This window comes from Odontesthes bonariensis, chromosome 5 (genome assembly GCF_027942865.1).
Source record: "Odontesthes bonariensis isolate fOdoBon6 chromosome 5, fOdoBon6.hap1, whole genome shotgun sequence".
NCBI classification, from domain to species: Eukaryota; Metazoa; Chordata; class Actinopteri; order Atheriniformes; family Atherinopsidae; genus Odontesthes; species Odontesthes bonariensis.
In genome coordinates, this window is record NC_134510.1 from 33,998,061 (window position 1) to 34,021,681 (window position 23,621).

General features: G+C 40.6%; 1 protein-coding gene across 1 annotated transcript in view; it reads left to right on the plus strand.

Moving 5' to 3' along the window:
* agmo (alkylglycerol monooxygenase) overlaps positions 1-23,621 on the plus strand; it is a 70,497-nt gene that overhangs the window by 36,819 nt on the left and 10,057 nt on the right. Inside the window, exons 7-13 of the mRNA XM_075466817.1 lie at positions 767-833; positions 1,021-1,086; positions 2,769-2,848; positions 3,243-3,377; positions 6,373-6,489; positions 11,025-11,107; positions 12,928-13,033. Of these exons, the coding sequence (XP_075322932.1) occupies positions 767-833; positions 1,021-1,086; positions 2,769-2,848; positions 3,243-3,377; positions 6,373-6,489; positions 11,025-11,107; positions 12,928-13,033 (654 nt within the window). The remainder of the gene's footprint in view (positions 1-766; positions 834-1,020; positions 1,087-2,768; positions 2,849-3,242; positions 3,378-6,372; positions 6,490-11,024; positions 11,108-12,927; positions 13,034-23,621) is intronic.

Consider the following 23,621-nt stretch of genomic DNA (forward strand, 5'->3'; position numbering starts at 1 on the left):
CAGAAACGTGTTGAGAGCAGCAGATGAGGCTCATTTGTGTTGATATCAGTACGACATGCATCTGAATGTTCTTAATAACTCTTACCAGCCTGCACACTCACTCGCACACACGCATCTGAAAGATTTGCTGACACGTTCATACATTGTTTCACTGGCTGATCTTTTGGAGATTTCACCAGGAGGCTGGGTGGAAAATTTCTGCCAGAAGTTTGGAGAAAGAGCTGCAGACATCTCTGTTCACACATACCATCGTTTTCGAACGGGAGCTGCCACATGTGTGTTGCTGTCGTAGAACAGTTTTATATTTTGCTCATGAATATTTCTCCACTGCGTCCATCAGCCCAGATTTGCCTCCTCACAGTCAGTGAAATGTACCCGTGACATTGCTCACCAGAGGAGGCAGATTTGTTCAGACACTTTGGAGTTCACACAAGTTCTCCTCTTGCAGTGCGACATTGATACTATTGGTGGAACAGACCCACATAAACAGAATAAACACAAACAGGTGGTTGTGCTTGAAATTTAGATTTTTGGGACAGTGATAAAAAATGTGGCTTTTTTTTTCTGGAGAATGAAAGCTATGAGGTAAAAGCAGCTCATTTAACGGCAGGTAATTATAAAGTAGTAATCAGTTGTAACATGCAGGTAATTTACTGCACGTTGCAACACTGAGTGCAAGAAAAATGTACAACAACATAAAAGGACACTCTGAATGACTCAATGAAATATTTATAAGTTATGGATCATGTTGCTTATTTTCCTTCAGTTGATCAGAGACCTTGGACCTCTGGAGTGGATCTTAAACACCCCCAAACATCACAGAGTTCATCATGGTGAGAAAAGCTTCCATTTAAGGTTTATGACAGAGTGACAGTCCATCTCTTTGTTTGAGTCGGATATTTGATAAAGTTTACTGTCAGTTTGATGTCATGTCTGATAAAGTTAACTACAGCGTGGCTGATTTGGGATTAGAGATGTCCTTAATGTCTGCATTAACCTCACAAAGTGTCACTTCAACAGGGAGGAACTTGTACTGCATTGACAAGAACTACGGTGGGATTCTGATCATTTGGGACAGATTATTCGGTAAGATGAAGGGATTTGGGTTTCCTTTGATTCCTGATGGTCTTTTTAAAGCAGTTTGAGTCGGTGATGATGTTCTTCACGTGGCTTTGGCAGGAACGCAATGATAATCAATTAGTAACAATCAGTGATAAATAGAAACTGCGTTGTTTTTCTCACCTGTTTGGCACAAAATACACCTCCATTCTCTACTCTTATTTCTGATATAATGGTCACACAGCTCTGCGCTGTGAGATTTTAACTGGTGTAATTATTATTGATATATTGAGTAAATTTATATATATATAAATATATAAAAATTCAAAGTTTTTAGTTTAAATTTGTCATGTACAGATTTTAGCAGAATAGGATATCAACAGCTCGCTCTGTCTGTCACTTCTTACTGAATGGAAACTAAAATGCTTGTGGTATCACCCCTTATTAAAGTGATGAAAGCACAGTGAGAGGAAACTGTGACTCAGTGAACTGCAGGTTTGCTCGCAGCCTTTGTAGATTTAGCAAGTTTTCACAAAAAGCCTAAGTGAGATTAAAATTTGAGGTCAAGATCACTCAGAAATCCCTTCATCCATTTTTGCCTCTCACTAACTGCAGATAGGTTAAAGAGGCCCAGTTTTCTTCAATTTTCCTTGATTAATAGCAGGTTTTACATTTTAACCTTGACAATGGTGAGTATATGAAACACTAAGAATTCATCAAAAATACATCTTTAATGAGTGAGATCCTGTGGCTTTGAAAATACCTTTTGGCAGCAGAGCACCTGAACATCTTTCAAGTGGTTTTCTTGGATATTCTCCCAGTTTAGCTGTTTTACATTCATTTCATTTATAGTTTGAAATAAAAACACAAAATAGACAATCAACTGGTCCTTAATAGGTCTTAGAATAAAGTAAATACAACCTGAGATGAGCAGCAACACATGACATCTTACACTTTGTCATTATTTATTAAACAAAACTTAAGCCAAAATGTAGAAACTGTGTGTAAAAACTAAACTCTTTCTGCTTCCACAGGAATAAGGAGGGTTTGTACAAGTCAGTTGTTGCTAATCAGATGCAGTGTGAGTGTGCAGTGTGAGCATCTCTATAAATGCAGAAGTTTTGGCAGTTTGCAGGTCTCGAACGTTCAAGTTTGTTTTAGCACAATGCCAAGGAGGAAAGACATCAGCAATGATGTTAGAAAAGCAACTGGTGAAGTTCAACTGTGGGACCCTTCCCATCAATCTGGGAAGGGTCCCGCAGTTGAACTTCAAAACAACTTCTATTGGTAGAATTAGAAAAAGGAATAAGAGAAAACCAAACCCTCACACCAGCTGTCAAGCACGGTGGTGGAGGACTGATGGTTTGGGGTTTGGTTCTGCAGCCACAGGACCTGGACACCTCACAGTCATTGAGTTCACCGTGAACACATGATACTTTCTCGTGAGCACCAGATATTTTCTCGTTCGCGCGAGAAACCATCTCGTTTTTTTTCCCTTTAGTGTCCCCTTACGGGCTCCGTGCTATTTGCTTTATTTTAAGTAAATTAATTAATTTGATGTTTCTTTTTTTTGGTCTTGGTACATGAAACTTGAAAGAGCATGCGCTTCCTTTTTTAGAATAGTACATGTACATAGTGATATCAGTGTTATGTATAGTGATGTTTTCCTTCACTACGCCGCATTGCCAGTTTTTTTTTGTCATTCTCAGGTACCTTTGCTCTGGAGACAGAGAAGGTGATATATGGCCTGGTGTTTCCTATCAACACATTTCAAATCGTCTATGTTCAGGTTAGTGCTTCATCACTGTTGGGGCTGCCATAAGGAGGTGGAGCAGCTCACCTTCATCTGAGCATGAGCCCTTTTCGTAGACGAGGTGTGAGCTCATGTTTCCTTTGCTGGCTGAGTAGCCGTTTTGTAACCATAACATTATTACTCTACTCCAAACAAACTGCCCAGCTGAGGTGAAAGAGGGCAATAAAATGAAATACCAGGTGGATGTTCTAATTATTTTTGCTGCCTTCACCATTGGCAGGGCACACTATGAGCAATGTATTGCCCAATGGAGGCAGAAACACTGCTACTTAGGATTGATTGTTAAAGCTATTGCTTAGTTAACATTCGTCAATTAAATGTATTGTTTGATTCTGTATTGATGTCTGACTTGTGCTCCTTTCTCTTTTAGTTCCACTACTATAAATATCTGTGGAGAAAGTCCAACACATACAAAAAAATCAGCAACAAATTATCAGCTTTCTTCAAAGGCCCAAGCTGGAAACCTGGGAAACCACGGTTGGGTGACCACCTCAACACTCCTCAGGTTTGCATCATTTCTGAACCCAAAAGGCCTTTAGGCTTTGTCACCAAGCCTTTTGACCTACTGAAAAACACAGGCCTAAATGACTCGGAGCATTCCCTTTTGAAAGGACTCATACATTTCACAAGTTTTACTAGAAACTGCCACATGAAGTAAAAGCTCCAAAGTCTTTGTAGAGGCATCACAACAAGCTCTGCTCGACTGTGTTTTAACACAGTTTGCAGGAGAAAAAAACACATGCACTTAAGTGTGATGGTAAATGTGTGTGTGACAGAAATAAAGGCTCGAGCTGAATGCCTTGGTGGTTTGCTTTGAAATAATTCTGCTGGTTGTCACACATTTAGTCCTCTAGCTAAAAAGGAAAAAACCTTCTTTGCTTAAATTGGCCCTTCAAAGTCAGTAGGGTGATCCTACACATGGAAGGAACTGGAATTCAATTAAAATATCTTGGTTTTATGTAGGTGGCTGCATGTTGATATCTTCCGTTCTGGGCAAAGAGAGGGAAGTGAAGGGGGAGAGAGGGTTGACTGCATTTCAGCTCTTTGAGAAAAAGCAGAACATCAGACTCTAATACCTCCAGGATTAAAGACGAGATGTTGGGCGAACCCACATGTGGTGATTTGGTTCTTCAGGATCCTGGGAAACCTCCTGAATGAGAGTCGGATCAGTTTTTTAGCATTCTATTCCCAAGATAACTTGAAATTTCACCATAACGCCTTCAGGCTCTGGACACAGACACAAATGAGTCAGGGGATTCTTACAGAAGGACTCATTATTCCTCAGAATTTGGGAGGGGGTGACTGCTACGCCCAATAAATCCTGGATAACTTTGTAGATGAATCACGACAAGCGAATTCTCAAGAGTTTTTAAATCCAGCCTGTAGGAGACTGAATGTCATAAGACAAAATTGAACATTTGGCAACAGATTTAATCCTCTTTTTTGTGTCGGTGGGATCATATGACTCCACTGCTGCTATCAATGAAGTTAGTGTTTTTTTAAGTATTTGTTAGATCTGCGATTCTGAACATTTTCAGGCAGTCATAAACCTTTTTTCTGTAGTTTTTACGCTGAGTATTTTCTCTGTAATAGTGACCGAATGTGTACGCACTCCTCACTCATGCATTAAATGGCACAAGTGATTACTAAGAAATAAAACATGTACGTTTTGTATATGTAAAAAAGCAGTGGCTGTCATTTAGAAGAGGTTATGTTATTGCTGACTCTTGCACTGGAAAAAATGCCCCTCCAAAAATAAGTAAAAAAACAACAAATACGAGACGTTTTTGCTTGAAATAAGCAATAAATCTGCCAATGGAACTAGTGAAAATCGGCTTGTCAAGATTTCTTGAAATAAAATGTGATATTTAGGATTTTTGAGTTAAAAGTGATCTTGTAATTAGCTTAAAAACCTCTTCAAATGAAAAAAAAAAGCTAGTTTCATGTGAAATATGACTCAAAACAAGATGTTTTCAAGACTTTTTCACTTAACAAGATATTCAAGATGTATTGTATTAAAACAAGTCTCTATATCTGGCTGAAATAGTACTTGTTAGGCAATTGTGTCTTATATCAAGTGTAATGAGATACTCAATGAGAAAAGTATACTTGGTAAGATTTAGATTTTTTCCAGTGTGTATTTTGTCATATAAGGCATATGAGGCTTTTTTGGCTGCTTCACAAACAGATGTTCCTGTTGTTGTCTTCTAAATAAAAAGGGCTTTTGTCATTGTACAGTCGTAGTTTCATTAGTCATTTTGATATAAACTTCATGACCTATAATATTGAGATGTGCATGTTTTTGTTTAACTTATTCAATCTTCAGTCAAACAAATCCCAAATGAGTCAATCCCTTGTTGGAAACTCAATTAATCTAAGCTTGGCAGAGATTGGCAGAAGTTCAAATCAAGCACCAGAATGTGAAAAAAAGGTGAAACTGGTCTGATACCAATTCCTCCAGTTGACCCTAGCCCTGTAGTTTCCATTCTAGGGTGCCCCTTTTCCTTTGGAGATCAAGGTGTAGTGGTTATTTGGCCATCCGGATGACCACTACTCCTGGATCCATAAAATAATAGAGGTATCTTTCCTGTGCTGGAGCCAAGGGAGAAGGGGTAAGGGTCAGGCATTAAAGCGCCAAATCAGATGGGCTAGTTGGAGTATTCTGGAACGTGCTTATCTACAGAAATGTTCATGCACAACCATCTCAAGAGTTTACTGAAGAGTGACAGTGAGTGGACGTTCTCTGGACAAAAATGCCTTTGTTGATGGCAGAGGTCCTAAAAGAATAGAGAGATTGGTTCAGGCTGCATCCAAAGTCTGCAAAGAGAATCTGAGCACACTAGACTTCCAACAGTGAGGCTAATGAGTCACAGAGGATTAAACTAGGTGCCAGTTCTGTTAACTAGAAAGAGGTAACTGAGGACACAATGAGCATGAGCTCACCGTCAGTGGACAGTGGAAAAGTGCAAGTGTGCCGAATGAGTTTGAGTTCTGCAGTGATATATAGATGTTAGCTCAAAATATGCATCCAAATTGCATTGAGCTCCAGCTGCTTGAACCAGCTGAGCTTTACTTAAACTCGACAGTCTTGCCTGGGTATTTTTGCTGACCATGTCCATCCCATTATGACCAATTTACCCATCTTATGGGTACCTTTTAACCAGGTAATGCTCTATGCTACAAAGCTAACTGATGTTGTTGAGGTACTTTACCTCACTAACTTGTGTTAGTTCTAGTTGTTTAAGGCAGAAATACTGAGAAATATGCAACCTGTTTACACATGTTGTTAATAAAGAGCTGGGATACAAGTTTGTCTCTGACCCAGATCATTATTGTAAAAGGTTTGAACATGTAACCGTTTACACATAGTTAAACTTGAGTCAACTGATATTGTATGAGCACAGGCATGCTGGCCGGTGTGAGTATCTGTCCAAAAAATTACTCTGCTAACAAAAAATATGGGGTTTGGGGAATTAAACATGTTTATTTTCCATGTGCAGGTTACTGGAAAGGAAGTGCCTCATGATCCCAGCTGGTCGCTGCCTTTACAAGTTTATGTGGTCATACATTTCCTGCTGGTGCTGTGGACTTACCATGAGTTGTTTGAAAACAAAATGGTATGTATTTCTCACATTTCCTTTTCATTTAGAGTTATCAGTTACACATAACTGAAGCCGGTGAGCTTTTAGTCTGAGTACTGATATGCTTAAGCTACTGTTTATCTCATATAAGGTATGGCAAGGTGGTCCAGACCTCTTAACGTGAGATTGCCTGAGTTCTGCGTGTTTGTTTGCCAACATTATTTCACCCAATTATGTAGTTTGTTGTGGCTGCTTCATGGTGGAGTAGAGTCCTGTACTTATCCAGCAGTAAAAGACTAGCTCGGTCTAACATCATGACAGAATGACGGATCGGCATTCCCCTTTAAAACAACCTTTGTCTATTATTTTCCACTCGACAAGCCAAGAGACCCCCTTCCTCCTTCTTTAGAAAAAAAAAGAAAAGAAACAGGTCTCCTCAGCAGTTATCTTTGGAAGGCTTTTTTTCCCAATAGGCATAGTTTTGGTTAGCCAAAAAGTGCTGTCACGCCCATCCTTTTTACACTCCCAAATAAAATGTCCTGTCTTTTTCTTTTCTGATCGCTACCTCCATACGGGATTTTCAGTTGTGGTCCCACACACACACACACACACACACACACACACACACACACACACACACACACGCACACATACCTCCTCTGCAGAGTTAGGGTTCCCCTCCCTTTTGGCGAATGAAACGCCAGCTGGTGGTCCAGCAGTGAACACAAACGCCTTAATTGTCGAGTCAACCATTTCCCAACCCAAATAGCCTTCAGGATGCAGCAATCAGGACTTGGAGGGAAAATAACAAAGTGAGCACTCTGGCCCAACAATAAATCATGTCACTGTTTTGTATTTATACCCACATGTCCGCAAGCCGCTTATTTAGGTTGACAATCGATGATACACTGCAGGACAATTTATGGGCTTTGCGTTAATTCGAGGCCATGAAAACACGGCTATTTCAAACAAGTGAAGCCACTCTTTAGTTACATTATCATTAAGTCAGCATGGATGTTTTATTATAGATATGCTAATCAGATCCTATTAGAGGGAAAGAGAGGAAATTGAGCATGACTTTTTATCTCTGAGAAAGCCTCTATTATTATTTCTATGTTTGCAACATCTGGACATTAGTACCTGCTGTAGCATAAGCTAAAATGTACTAAATGCATATCATAAAGCCCAAACATTTGGCATAGATTATCGTTGAGGAATCAATGCAATTTGATGGAGCCGTGTCCAAATGTTTGACTGGAGTTTGTGGTAGAGCTCTACTAACAGATGGAATTACTGCTCTAGGTGGATGTTATTTTGTGGTTTTCAGGCTTTTAAAAATAAACTACGTAAACAAATTGTTTTAATTAACTGCTTTTATACCATATAAAGTTGCAGAAAAACTTTAGACGATAAAAGCGAACATTGCAGTTTTTATGCTCCTTTTATGACAGCTTAGATTATTTGAGGACTTAATGAACAAAGTCCTTGATCCTGATGGATGACCTCAGCCTCACCAAACCTCTTTTTGATTGATGGAATGAGAAAAGTGTCCAAAATTTCAATGTCCACTTGTGTATTTACTGTGGAGGCAGTTTCTTGGTCCTTTAACTGACATCAAGCCCATATCATCAGTGACTGTGGAAATGTGCGCGTTTTCTATGTTTCATCTGACCTGCACCAAACTAAAGTTCCAGCGTCATCTCTGTGTCCAACACAGATTGGTGATCTGTCTCTGAATATTTTATTTATTAATTATTTATTAATATTTTATCCAACCATCCACAGTCCATGACTGCTTCTCTTCAGCCCGCTGTAACCTTGTTGTTTTCTGCCTAGTGAGAGTTTATGTTTGGATTTTCTGGATGTAAATCCCATTTCCTTCAGCTGGTTTCATACAGTTTGATCACCAATATTGACTCTTGTTTGTGTCCACTTGTTTTTAATTTCGTTGTACATTTTTTTATTTTCGGGCATATTGCCTTTAGTTTTTTGTCCCAACACTTTGACATCTTCCTTGGTCGACCGATATGTTTGCCTTTTACGGCCTTCCCTTTTTTGTCTTTAGTTGCTCCAAATTTTAGACACAGCTGGCTTGGAACGACCAACACCTTTGGTCACACTCTGTGTTGAATTACCTTATTGAAGGAGGTTTATAATCCTTTCCATTGTTTCCACTGACAGCTCTGTTGTTTGGGCTATGTTTCCTGTCATCCAGCCGGCAGCAACAGTTCCTTAAGCTCTGCAGCCACTCTGGTTGAACTGCAGAATAATTAGCATATTCAGACTTGTGCAATCACAAGGTGATTCCATACATTTTTCCTGGTAATTGATAGCCTGGGAATTCCCATGCTGCTTTGCGCACGATTTCATTCACACTGCAAAGGCAGCCTGGAAACCACCGCCCTTATTTTTGCCTGAGTTAGGGAACCAATCACAGAACGGGGGGGCAGCAAGATGATGACGACGTCTATGCGCTACAGCGAAGCTTGTAGAGTGTTAATCCAACATGGCAGCGGACACAACGTTTCCGTTCGATGCAGCCTTAGAAAGTGTTTTAAGTAGTTTAGAACGCAAGTTTACTTTTAAAAAAGAGCAACGTTTGGCGTTGAAAGATTTCATTGCCTTCTTCCTCGTCGAATTTCTGTCGCCCTACATACGTCATCTGGTATAAGTGATACAACTGGCTATGAATCGCGCACAAAGCAGCATGGGAAGAACCAGACGCCATTTGATAGACATTCGTGGCGCCCAATAAACGGCTCTAGGCATTCGTAAACCACGCCTCAACTACGAGAAAATGCACACCTAGTTCCCAGACCACCATCTCATCGAGATGTGGACGCGTCAGCCAGGCAAGGTAATTTATTCATCTGAAAGAAATTGGCACGAATCACACCAATCATCATCATAAACCATTTTTCAACTACTGGCATGAGAACAAAATTTCAATGTCTACATTTGCATTTACTGTAAATGTACTGACTGTCATCTTAACTGAACCTTACGTATATATAAATATATATATATATATTTATATATTTGTAAAATTAAATGCTTTTGTGTTTTTTTTCTTTTCCAAAAAGAAACACCTGAATAAACATCCTCCATGAGAGGTGATTCCATATTTTGTAGCCAGAGGTTTGTAGGAAAATCTTCCGACACAGTTCTCTGTATAAAGCTGAAGCCCCACAAGCTGAGACAATTTTTATAGCTACTTGTACCTGATTAACTGGGTACTTTCTCCAAATGTCGAACAAGCCTTCTTAAAGCCTATCATGATAACAGCTGAAATAATGGCTTGAATAATGAGTTAATGTGCTTGGTCTCAGGGGGCAACAGAACAACACTATCAGTCTTCTGCTTGCGGCACAGCGCTGCCACCAGATGTTGACTTAGATTTCTGGCCACCACTGCTGATACTGCAGGACAAGACAGGAGCGCATTAAAAATGAACAAGATGACAGAAGCACCAAAGTGCTGCAAATGAAATGCGAACCCTCCCAATGACACTGAGAGATCTGTGAAGGATTTCGGCTGACAGCTAAAAAAAGAAGAAAACGTGACCAAATATGTCTGGTGTGCTGAGCCCCTGGGTTATTAAACGCAGATAAGTTCACATAACCTTTGATACCAAAATAATTCTCAAGTCATTACACCTCCTACCAAAAATAATAGTATCCATAGCCCTTGAACTCCAGAGCAGCGATTATTCTCCTTCAATAAACTCTGACAGTTTGGAGTTACTTTTGTTCATTCAGCCAGATATAAGCTCAAAAACCCCTCCAACTGATTCATGAAAGCCTTAATCGTATCATCTCATGTGTTCCCATTTGAGAACTCCAATAATCTCGTTCTTATGGGTTGTCACTCTTGGAAAAACATAAAGAAATACTACTTTATTGCAGCCTGTTGATGGGTTGATTTTATGTTGACCATATACAGTATCTCCTCCTGAGTATGGGAGCAGTGAGATTTGGCTGTTAGGCCCTGTATTGAGTGTCGGAGAAATATAAACCCAAGCTGACAGCCCGCAGCATCCTCAGGAGACACTCGGCTTCCAGCTGCTGCCCTCAGCCAAGGCCTTATGTTAGAGAACACAAATTAGTTTTGTTCTTTGTGTGTCCGTGCGAGCCTGTTTGTGTGTGTGTCCTGAATAGCTCGGAAAAGGTCAGAGAATCTGCATGGGATTCCTGCTTCCATCTTGGTTGTTTTGGCTCCTTTTACGGGATTCAGACTGCAGTCTCCATATCTGTGGTCGAGTCTTCTGTCAAGACCCATCTGGGATGATTAGAACGTCTGCGTAAACTGGGCATGTCAGTGTTAAGGAAGAGGTAGAGTCCATCTGCTGCAGGGTGCTGTGTGTGCCAGTGCACTTATTCTGAAGGTTAGACATGTTTTGGTTGGCATTGCCAAGTAAACAGTTGAACAGCCATGTGGTTTATGACTGCTCTCCCTGTAAGGTCTCCTGTGATCGTAACCTGACCAGCCATGATACTGATTTAAGGTTTGGATATTAATGTATTTTTTCCTGACCGCATTTCTCAGGGTATGCAAATGTGCCTCTATTCTAGATGCTGTCTCAGTTAACCATTCTGGGGATGATCAGCTACATTCTGCTCACGCTCACCTCCCTGGGCTTCATCATCGACCGAAGGTACACCTTTTTCATTTTTACACAAACCTCTAGAAATCATTTCACAAGACTGTGAGAAAATGTTGCGGGAGTGAAAGCTCAGACAGAAAGAAGCAAGGCATCTGTAAGTATGTCTCAGGTTTCCCTAAAAGCATCACAAGATAAATCTAGAAAATAAAAGCAGAACTCAAATTACTGCTGTTTGTTCTGCCAGTTGTTTTTCTCAAACGGGTCTGAAATGATTCATTTTACATTTATGTATGAGAAATAAATCCTCCCACCCTGTATGCATGTGGGATAAATACAGTGGCTGATAGAAAGGTTGAAAAACTCTCTCTGGTGCCAGTTTTTGGTTTGTCCCCTCTGGGCTACTGTAGTTGCATGGATGCCCGAAAAAAACAGAAGGAAAGAAGGATCTGTGGTTTCAGTGCATAAAGATGGCTCTTTTAATTAAACAAAAACTACAACTAACGACATATAACTTCACACAAATGAACACATGCTTATAAATACTAAATTTAATTTCCACAAATAGATTCATATAATTTATCACAATAGTCTTTGAGTACTTTTCTTAAGATCCGCCAACCGATCTTGGTTGATTAACTGTATGTTGCCTAAAATATTGCCTTTCTTGTCCTGTCCAGCAGTTTAAGATCTGGAAATTTCCCAATTCCAAGATGCTGGACGATTCAGACGTGAATAATTCTGCTTTGATGTTTTGACAAAACATGATCGAGAGTTTGCAGCTGACGAATTTATAGTTTACGTTTGTTAACTTGCCGTGTTTTAAAGGTTACACATGTCGATGGACGTGGCCATCCTGACATCACCAACCGGTTTGCAAACTTCCATTTTTAAACCTTGAGTTTAGAATTTTTATTGTTGCTAGCAGTCTCTCTTACTGACGACTATGGAAGCCGTTAAACATACCCTGCTTTATCATCTATCTTACTCTAAATGGGTCCAAAATGCACAAATATGACACCATCATTCACAAAAAGACCCCAAACAACTAATGATTATGAAAATGAAGTAATTAAACCCATTTTCACACCTTAACACTGGAGAATGTCTCAGAAACGTGCAGAGAAGTGGGTCTGGACTTTCTCTGCAAGTTTTTTATTTTTTTTTAAAATACCCACTTCCCAGAGGGATATTATTGGTAAGATTTTTCCCTGGAAATTTGTCCTCAGAGCCGTGTTCAAACAGCTGGAAATACTCAGCGGTGTCTGTGTAGGGCATGCAGGAGGTGTGACATGATGCAAAACGCATTCTGTGGAAATCACTGTTTTGCTTACATGTTGAAAATGGTGGATGATTCTCCCCGATGACGTTTTTGTGTTGGTATCAATGCTTTTTATTTTACTGACGGGTTATGCATTAACGGTTAATGCTCGACAGTTGGCGACCTGACATTTGGAATTACGACTGAATCCTGACAATGAAGCAGCAACTCTTACCTGGACGTATACTTTCTGACAGTAAATGCTCTGGAGGATGACCTGTTGTGTTCACAGATGGGTCACGCCCTCCTTTGCCAGTCTTTTTCCTCGCTTGGGTGCACTCTTCAATAAATCCAGAGAAAATGTCGCCGACATTTCTCACCTTCACTAAATTAAATTTTTCTGCACTTACTAACTTGGAGGATATGTATCTTTTCATGGTTCATGCGGTAAAAGTATTCCAAGGAGGGAATTGAGAGTGGAATATTTGCCATGACTCTCTCTAACCACATTAAGACCATTTGGCTAAGTTTGTGAGTCTTGATGTTCATGCTGATGAGTATAAAGCTTAAATAAAGCATTCAAATCACTATTATTTCACATCATTGTGTTCAGGCCAACATCAGCTTTCTTGGAGATGCTTCGCTGTGTCGTCATGGTGACAATGCAGCGGCACAACTACGTGACGCCCCCCTCGCCTTCTCTCGCTGTTCCCACTCAGGTAAGAGACACACATACTTTTTCCTGATCAAAACTTTGCAGCTCCTTAGCTTTCAATACGGCTGAGGTGCAGGTGCTGTTAGTAAAAAATCCAGAAATGTTATGCTAACAACAGACAATGTTGCTTGCCAGCCTAAGGCGGAGATGTGGATTAAGCAGCAGAGTTATTACGAAGTCGGTCTGCTTTTTGTCTTCTGACCCCTGCCAGTGCTTACCCTATTTATCAGACTTCACGCTTTTCCTTAGGAGACACAAGGGGCTTTCTATCACATTTCTCCATGTGTTGCTGTGCTCCCCAAAATCTGTAAACACAATCTGATGTGTAAAATTGATGGAGTTTCCCTTTAGGTGTTGACAGCTGTATAGCTTAGCAGCTTGAGCTAACATTAGCTCCGCAGACAACCAGTTCATGGTTTCTGCATGTGTCTGTGAACAGCTGTAGATTCGAAATTTGTGCTCCTGTGCACATTGCACAACGTATATACGGGCTAGAAAACACAATGGCGGTCTCTTTACAGCACGAAAATGATCCGCTTTGTTTATCGTGTTTGGCAGGAAAACTTGGAAAAGTAATAAAGTGAAATTAGAATCTGCAGCTGCTTAACAAGGATATTGCCAAGTTAATGGAATACAGTACACACGTCACGACATATGGTCCCTAAAACAATGATCCATCTAACTCTTCTGCCACACTTGCCATGTGAACAGTCTGGTTTTTAAGAGGACTTTTATCGGCCCTGATTCACAGCTTTTAAGGTGTAAATACATTTAAAAAATTACGGCTAGCATGATGTTTTCCTCTTGTGTTTTCTATCTAATCCAATACCTCTTCACCTCCTGATTTCTGTAAATAATGTGATTATAATCATTTAGATTATTTGCTTTGATGTATAAATAAAACATAGGCCAGCAGAGACAGCCAAGAGTTTAATTTTCTAGTTTGACCACCCCATGGAAGTACCATTAATTATCTCCAGTGCAGTTGTTTGTTCAGCTGCAGATACTAGCTGTTGCCAGTTAAAACAGAAGGGATGGCTGCATATATGAGCTAAATGTGATGGCCTTTTTCCGACAACTTGAGCTACCGCAACATGATCATAGAATTGAACATACAGTAACATTGTGGTAAAAGTAGGATTGTTTGCAGACATGACTTTGGATTTGGCAGAAAAGTCGTACCTCAGCTTCTGTTTAGGATCCGTGCGCGCTTGTTTTCCCAGTCAGCATGAACGTAATGATGTTCACATTTCCATTTTACTTTTCTCGAGTCTTTTTTGTTTGCTGGGACTAAACATTTGAGGTTAACAGCTTATGGAAACAGATTTTGACAAGCGGATCTAACCTTAAGAGTTCATACGGGGTGTTAGCCGCTCTGGTGCTTCCAATCACATCACAGGACCTTTAATTAGGTCTGTTTAATCTACAACCCTAATGCCCCAAACCTTCCAGCAACCACTGTAATACATGATGACCTAAAACAAGCTAAACAGAATTGAGTGTTCATTCAGAACATTTCCAGATCACTTGCATATACAAACTCTAATTCCAAAAACGTTGGGTGTCTGTGGAAAACTGTGAATCAGAATCGGAATGCAATGAATCACCAATCTCATAAACCAATATTTTATTCACAATAGAACATAGAAAACACATCAATGTTGAAAGTGAGACGTACAATTTAATGAAAAATATTAGTTCCTCTTTAAAAAAATTGGGACAGAGCCATGATTCTTCTTCTACCACGCCATTCTGCTGTGGTAGATCCAGGAGGTTTTTTAACATTGTCTTGCTGAAATATGCAAGGCCTTTCCTGAAAAAGACTGGGATTGTACAAGTTTTGGATACTTTGAACATCCTCCAAACTCTGTTTAACACCTTTAATGTGTCTTTATTAACAATTCTGTCCAAAGACAACAAACACAGAGTCAACCCAACATTATTATATCGACTGTGGGGTGGATACAAAATAAACCAGTTCATGAACATGTTTCTAGAGTTAGGATTAGGTTTTTTTGTCTTTATCTTATTATTGTAGTTCAACACAAATTGAAAGTAACAGAATCTGAAAAATCTGTCTATGAAATCATACTTATAGATGTTTATGACTGTCAGAAGTAATGGAAACATATGGATTATATATTGACATCAGAAGCCATGTGTCTTAAAAAGATGACTGAGGGATGGCAGAAGGGGAAGTTGTCACATGTTACACCTAAATATAGGCATAGAGGCCATATTTTCTGAAAAGGGGAGGCAAATGTTGGAGTCTGGATCTTTCAGCCAAAAGCAGAAACATCTGTGACAGTTCATCATCTCATTAAGGGGAGTGCTTCTGTCTCATCTGTGTGGAGGTGTTCTCAAACAGCTGCACGAACAGTCTGTTCTCATGAAATAGTGCATTAATAACACGCTACGCTATATTATGTCTTATTTGTGTGATTTGCATGTTGCAGCTCCAAAATGGATTCGTGATGCTCGCACATCAGGGCAGGCATTTATGTTTGCTACAGCTGCACAGCAATTCTAGATGTTAGATTAAGTAGTATGATATTGATGATTTTTGGTGTTCTTCATTGTTTATCACTTCATGAATTTGACATAAAAGCCATTCTATCTATATTGCAAATTACGTAAGCCAAGTTGTTTGCGGTGTGACATCTTACCCACTGATGGAGACGCTCACGCTGTATTTACCCGTCTACAAATCTATGCTAAAATAAGATTTGATGTGATAAACAAATAATTAGTTAAAAAGAGCCCTGGTTTCCTTTCTGTTTCTTAAAAATCCCAAAGCTATTGTCCTCTTTGCGGGTGAAAACTTTGCACATGAAAATCTTGACAGTGTCATGTTGCACTGGTGTGTGTAGCCTGTTTGCATGTGATTGTGTGTGTTGTGTGGTCTGTTTTGTGTGTGTGAAATGTGTTTGAGCTGGGTGCTAAGTCCTGCCCTGCAGCTCTGTGATCTATGAGTCCAGATGCGTCAAGCAATTGACCATAAAATTGGCGTGCCTTTCTGGCTGTGGCAGCTCAACTGTAGATGGAGACTGACCTCTCATTACTTGCCCTCCCTTACTCCAACGGCCTCTTTTATTTTTTTCGTCCTTTTCTTTCTTTCTGCCCGCCCTCGCTGCTTGCCATCTCGGCCTGTGTGAATAAGAGCAAGACTTCTGGAACCAATTAGTGTCGTCTGTTGCTAACTCGCGCAGGCTGATGAGATTTGCACATGAAATTTGCAATCGCTGCTTTTATGTCCTCTGACTCTGCGCCGCTCAGGTGTTCAAATGACAGCTCGGGGCTTTCCTACTTTTCCTTTTTCTCACCATAAAATGCAAAAAAAAAACCCAGAATTGATTATAATTTTTTTTTGAAGCCTTGCCGAAAACGTGGTTCATAATCAGTCAGCTTGAGAGCAAAAAAAGAGGTTGATTTATGCTGCACGTGCTGCTCGGCTGTGTCACTTTGACAGCACTATAAGTTTTATGCAGACATTTCCTTAAGCAAATCATTAAGCTTCATTTCAAGTCGCAGTACATCAGGTTTAGCTGAATAACTGTCATGGCTGCAGATGGGGTTCTATGAAAATCCTCACAGTTTACTTGAAATGGTTCCTGACATATTTGTGCCCTTTGTTCAGAAGTACAGCAAGAGAATAATTGTGAAACCACCCCCAAACTTTGAGGTACAATAATGATATATGGGTTTGACGCGTGAGCGGAACGGCCAGCTCTTTGTTGCAGAGGGGTTGGAAGAGGCTGTTTTGAAGTTGGGCCAATCAATTAACAGTCTTTAGAAATGGAGAGGGGGGAGGGGGGGTTCAGATTTAATTGTATTCAGGCTCACTGTACATTTGGGAGGGCGGAAAGAGGAATGCAAAAAAAAAGAAAACTACAAAAAACTAGGTCGGTTTGTGGTCCTTCAAAACCAGTGGTGTGATATACAGCACCCTTAAAGCTCACAGTGGTATTTATAGTGGCTCTGGAGATTTCCCTTGTAAAGCTGCAGGCTTGACCTGTAAACCAGGGCTGCCTCTCGCTCCCAGCCGCCTACTCGCCGCCCAAACCCACGTCTGCGCGGCTCACATGAAGGCCTTGCAGCTTCAGACAGACGATGCTGGTTACTGTGTGTGTGTGAACGAGCAGGGCTGGTGGTGCACAGGGCGGGCTGTGTGTGGTTATGAGCTGTCTGATTGAGTTGCTTTATGTGTATTTGCGTGTGGTGTTAAACCTGATAGTTGCTATTTTATGTAGACAAATTAAAAAGCATTCAACCGAGATTGGCGTTGTAATCATCAGGACATTTTACAGCTGAAAAGTAGACATGCTTTGGAAACATTCAGTACAATTATGTGCAGAGAGTTCAACCTGGACACTAAACTGGACACCGCACTTGTCCCAGTAGATATGGACTGGAGGGAGTTCGCCTTATTGAGCCACAAGTCAGTCTGATGTCTGATGCCACAAAGCTGTGGATTGTGAATAAACGTTCAAGTGATTCTGCTGCTCATCATTGTACATGAAAGCGTTTCCAAATTCCCTGCTCGGACATTCTCTTACAGTGTTCATTTAGGCTACTTTAGTGGGGGGTTTTGTCAGAGGATTTAGTTTGAGCAGAGCGACTGTCTGAAATGCTGCTGGTTGACATGTAGTCTAAAGCCTCGTTTCCACTATGCAGACCAGTACGGGTCGGGTCGCTTTGGGGTCAGCTTGCGTTCCCACTGTACAAAGGGGACCCTCAGGGGTGGGCGGAGTGCGTGCCGAAGCGTAAATAGCAAATAACAGCAAATAACAAATAACATCCATTAGTTCGAACCACCTCCAAGCTTCTCCAGCTTAATGCGACACTGGCTCGCTGTCCGGTTGAAACCCATCTCTGCCATTTTTGCGGCAATCAGCTGGAAAACTTTTTCGTTTCGCACAGCACCATCGAGCTCCCGCTGCACAGCTTCCTCACCAACAACGGAGAGCAGAGCCTGGAACCGGTCCTGTGTGCCAGGTACCCCAAGCAGAAGGGTTACAGACATGGTAACGGGTTCCATGGGACCGGTACGCTTTCGTGGTAGTGGAAACACTGAAATAAGCTAATCGTTCTGAACCGACCCGTACTGGACTGCATAGTGGAAACGGGGCTTTAGTGGTCCAGTTTTCTGTCAGAATTTCTGACCCATTTAGCCATCTGACAACAGAAACAGAAAAAAAATGGTAATGAGAGCAGCTTCATTGGAAACTCAGCTGTATTGAAATACAGTTACTTTTTTTTACCAAGGGATTGCAGAAAGACATATGCAACATATGCGTGCACTATCATCATATGAAAGAGCAGAGGCAGTGGCCCTGGGAGGCATGGAGTACAGAGATGGAGTACAGAGATGGGGTACAAAATGTAGCTTCATAAAACCAAGCTGGGACAACAAAAAGTTGAGGCTCGTTTTTACAAGCTAAAGACCGGGACATGCTCAGGTTGTGGCTTTGTGTGCTGTAAAAGGATGTTAAACAGCCTTTCATACACTGCACCTTGCACACCATCACTTCTAGGTTTAATATTCCGAATGTGATGACTACTGCCGGACAAACAGGAGAAGCAGTTTTCTTTCAAAGAACTATGCTGTTCGATCAGTGCAGCAGACTCAGTGCACCGGTGAATTTATTGGCCAAAATTCACCGGTGCTGTTCTCTCGCTCATCATTTTTATGACTTGTCGGAGCTCATCTTTATGAAGTAATAGCTATTTTATGTTCATTTGAAATGAAGAAGCTGGCTGTTCCTTTAAGGCTATGATCGCACAAATAAAGGGTCAGGGTTGACTTCTCCTTTTGTAAACATCAGGCACTGAAACACCTGAGTCCAGAAGAAGCAAGTTTGTCAGACACCACAACTATCTAAGCCTGCTAATGTGGGGAGAGCAAGGCCTCGACTCTGCTCCAACCACATTGTTTAGGACCAGAATGAACTCTGTGGAAGATGTAGTAGCATGCTCAGGTCAGCAGGTGCCGGATAGAGATTGGGTTTGGGCCACATACACACAGAATGATATCAAGAGGTATGAGAAGATCTCACAAACTAAGCTCATTGGGAATTTCCGTGCGCGTGTACATGTCTCTATGTTGTTCTGATCAATGAATTCCCCATAAGAGGCTGCAAAGGTGAGTCCGACACAAACACTTATGCTTTACCATGTTTAATTGCCCTATTATGTCATCGCAAGATCAGATAAGCCACAGATTCTTACTTTCATGGTTGCTTATGTGATTGTTATTTCCTCATTTATCGTTTCATTCGTTGAAAATAGAAGCAAGAGAAGTCAAACTCTTAGAATTTTTTTTTATTTCTTTGTGCAAGGCTGTCAGAAAATGCCATATTATATAAAATATAGTCTGGAATGGATTGTAATATCGGGTGTTATTTCGTCAACCCTTCGTGTGTGTCCTCGTGCTCTGCATATGAGTGTGTTGAGTATCGGGGGGGCTTAAGTGGAGTTTGGGTGGTAATAATCTAACACAGGGTTGTATTCTGTGCGGGCCCCTGGTTTTGCCTAAAGGTATAAGAAAACAAGCTGCAGAGCGGAGCATTGACACTGTATATCCCAGAGTAATTATGCAGCTACTCTCTTAAATGGACACTTGCTGCTTGTGAAGTCACAGTAATTTAGGAGGAGTCCTCATAAAAATACACTTTTGGCTAAGAAGAACACTGTCTCACCGATTCTTATTGGCAATTGCAGGATCTTTTTTAATTGATTTTTAAAGGCATCCTTTTGTTTTTCCCGTTTCACCTCAAATGGAATAATAAAAAAGCCAGAGAGGGTTTTTTTTAACACGCTCTGCCCTTTTTTGTTCTTCTATTACAATATAACAGAAATGTTTCCTTGCAATAAAAGAGTTTAAGAAGTGGTATATTAGCTCATGCAAATTTGACATTTGAGAAGCAAATCTAAATCTATGTAATGCCGTTTATTCCAAAATATTTTTTAAAAAAAAGAACTAAGCTGTTTTCAGACCACATTGGATTTTCCATCTTTTCATCTCTGTGCTGATGCTATTTTCCAATCTCACAAGAGCCCCTTTCTGTCAGACTGATGGGAAAGATAAATGCTCCATGGCCAAAAGAAGAGGTCAGAACAATATTATTAAGTTCATGTCAAACACAAAGGCTGTGCTTTCGCACAATATGCCTTTATCTTCACGACATCACCTGACTGAGGCTCTGTAAAAATGGCAAATCCCGCCCCGCCGTTCCCAGCCGCCCAGTCATGAGCACGCAGATAAGACCACGAGCGGGGAGAGGTTGCTGTCATCTGAGCGTGTCTTTTCCACCCGCCGAAACTCAGGTGCGATAGGTTAGCAGCCTTTTTTCTTTTTCTTTTTTTTTTTTAAGCAGGAATGTGTGGCAGCGAGAGGCAGCGCTGAGGTTAACAGGCCGGTTTGGAGCTGTGGAAACTCGGTGAGCATGACATCATCTGAGAGCTCAGAGGAATGGAAAGGAAATCTCCTCCCAGGGAGAAAATGGAGGGATTTGAAAGAGAAACTCTGGTTAGAAGTGTTCCGTTGGAGTAAACAGCGGGGTGGTCGTGCATGCACGCTGTGAAATATTATCACTCAATGTGCAGGGGATCGTGCCCGTCAAATTGTAACTGCTTGGTTTATGTTGTCACACCACTTGCCAGGTAAAGCTATGGAGGCCTAACAGGAAGTGGCCCTTCGGGAGTATTTAGTTTGGCTTCTGTGAGGTTAGGGTTTTGTGGCCAACACTGACTTTCTTTTGTATTTGTCTTCCTATTTAGTGCATTAATTCATGGTGGAAAAACAATGTTCAACCAGTTTGTGATACTGCAAACAGAAACAGCATTTGAGCCTGATTGAACCTGAAAATGAAGCTCCTCTGAAATGCACATAAAGCTCATTTTTCAGAAATGAAATGCCAATTTACAAAGACATCCGCTCACAAACCAAAGGAAATGATAAAAGACTTAAAGTCATAAAGTTCAATTATGATGAAGTCAAAGCTGTTTACAATAAATCCATCAAAGCAGTGCTGAATGAAGGTTTGGAATATTAGCTATCTTTATTGTACTGCAAGTTTTCATCACTCTCCGCTCGGTTTATTAATCGCTCTTTCTCGGCCACGCTCGCTGGATTACTGGCGAAAAATCACACATCTAATACTGTAGTAAAATTGAATTCTTCACGGTCACTTTTACACAATAGTTCAAGCTGCAGCATCTTGCCTGAACTGAGCTGGAAAATGTGTGCTGCTGCCAGGACGTGTGAGCAGCGGGGGCTTCGACTTTGGAAAGACTTCAAATCTCATGTTTGGAGAAGCAAACACTTCTCACAAAGGCTAAACTACAATAAGAACACTCTTCCGTCCTGTTACAAAGAAACTGAGGCATTACAGTTCAACCAATCGATAATGAAATGGCCAGAGGTCACATATTGCTTGGATCTCTGTGTATTGGTTGACAGGAATACTGCCGCCTTGAATCATCCACCTCCTATCCACATGACCAGGTGTCTAATCTTTAGGCCTCTATCTTGCATGGTTGCACACTGCAACAGTTTTTGACCATAAAATGGATGAATATGAGACAAATTGTAAATCACTCTGAATAAACAAATTTAATGTGTTGATAATTGAGCTAATAAACAACATTTAAACTGAATAAGTCATTAATTACCTCTCATAAGGTGAGCATATGTGTTGCTGCTGATCCAGTGCATTGGCCCCTTTTTTATTTTCCTGATAAAGGCATCTCACCCTCTGGGATCTTCAGCTGTTCCACAGCACAAAAAGGATTTTCCTTTTTGCGCTTGATGTTAAGCACCAGTAGACTTTTTGGTAGCCTTCTCTGCCATAAAAGTCAAATCCCCAAACAAGACTTTAAGGTCCAGCTCCTTGCAAATTCAAGCATGCGCCTGTACTTCCAGTCGTATAATTTCCATTAAACTTGGCTTGCAGTCCACATAAGACCAAACTAGTTATTTCTTCTTCCTCTCCATCATTTGCATGTAATTTTAAAAACAAAACGAACAAGTGATACGTAGCAAGCATATACTGTATATTCGATAAATACAACCTGTGTTTTAGAATAAAATCATAGGAGCTTAACCAGATTTTGTAGCTGCCTTCCTGTAGATTTGCTCCATGAAAACCCTTTGATGTTGGCGAGCATCGGCTCCTGTATGAACAAGGAAGGATACAGTGTTACAAACAGCGATGGTGTATGGATATGCATCCAAGCAGTCAGTTATGTGTCCTTGAAATATATCATGTAGTATAATCAGAATATGGCATTTTCAGCATGTGTTGATTGTTTGAAACTATTCTATTTGTTGGATAGCATGGCGTCACAGGATTGGAACCGCATGAGTTGGGTACTAAAGTGTACAGTCTGGGGCGGTGTATAGTTTTCTAACTCCTAAGCATTAGCAGGTGGGGGTGAAGTAGAAAAGTAGGTAATTGCAGAAATACAGAAGTAGAAAATTGAAAGAGAGGTGGAAAAGATTGTGCAGGTTGCGATTTGAAGCAGCAATCTCTTGTTTGAAGGTCGAGGGTTTAATGCTGTCCACAAACCTCTGATACAGCTTTTTCCACTTGGTCAAAAGTATAATTTGTCGACATCATTACGTCAGTAGCATCAATATACATATTTTTTCATTTGCGATGTGGTCATGTTGTCATTTTCTATGGTATCGACACATTGTTGGTCAGCAAGGGGCTGCAGTGGTTAGCAGCTTTCTCAAGACAAGAGGATCCCTGGTTCAGAACTTGGGTAGGACTGCAGGGTCTCTGCTTTCCTCTCAAAGACCAAAAGAAGCTTCTTTCCCAAAGCACCTGATTGTTGTCGTCATGCCATTCTGTCTAATGCCATCATGGCAAAGTCATCCCATACATACGGGCTTTGAGGTATGTTACTTTGCAGACTAGCATGTTGTTGTCGATCATTAGTGTCAACAGAGAAAATGTAACTCTGAAGTGTTTAGTTTAACAAGGACAAATAGGTTAAAAAGCCCCGGTACACAAAGTGTTTGAGACAATAATAAATGAGCCAACAAGTCCTCCATCTGAAACGATCATATAAGTAGTTTGTTCACACCTTCTTATACGTCTCATAATGGCATACCAGAAAGCACCACCCCAACAAGTAGCAGAGGGTAAATAAGGCTCATATGAGCATTTCCACATCAGAACAGACGCCATTTTTAAGTGTTTTGTTTAAGAAGCCACAGTGTCCTCATAAGAAGGAAGGAGAGGGGCCTGGAGAAAGTGTTTCAAGTACTTTCAAGAGCTTTCAACCATGAGCTTCTGTGGAATGTGAGATCGAAACCGGGATATCAAAAACACAACAGGGCTTCATTAGTTGCCTTGGTTACATGGAAACACAACAATTTACAACTAAACTTTGTCACTTAATGGTTGTCAGGAACATAACGAGGTTAAGATTATCAAACAATCACAGTTAGAGCCAAAGCGACCATCATGAACGCCATTTTTACCCTTAATATGGGTTGCTCTCACGACTATTGTAGGTTACATATGATTTTAACTTAATTAACAAATAAAACATGGGCAGGTTTTTCAATTCCTTGTTTGTAT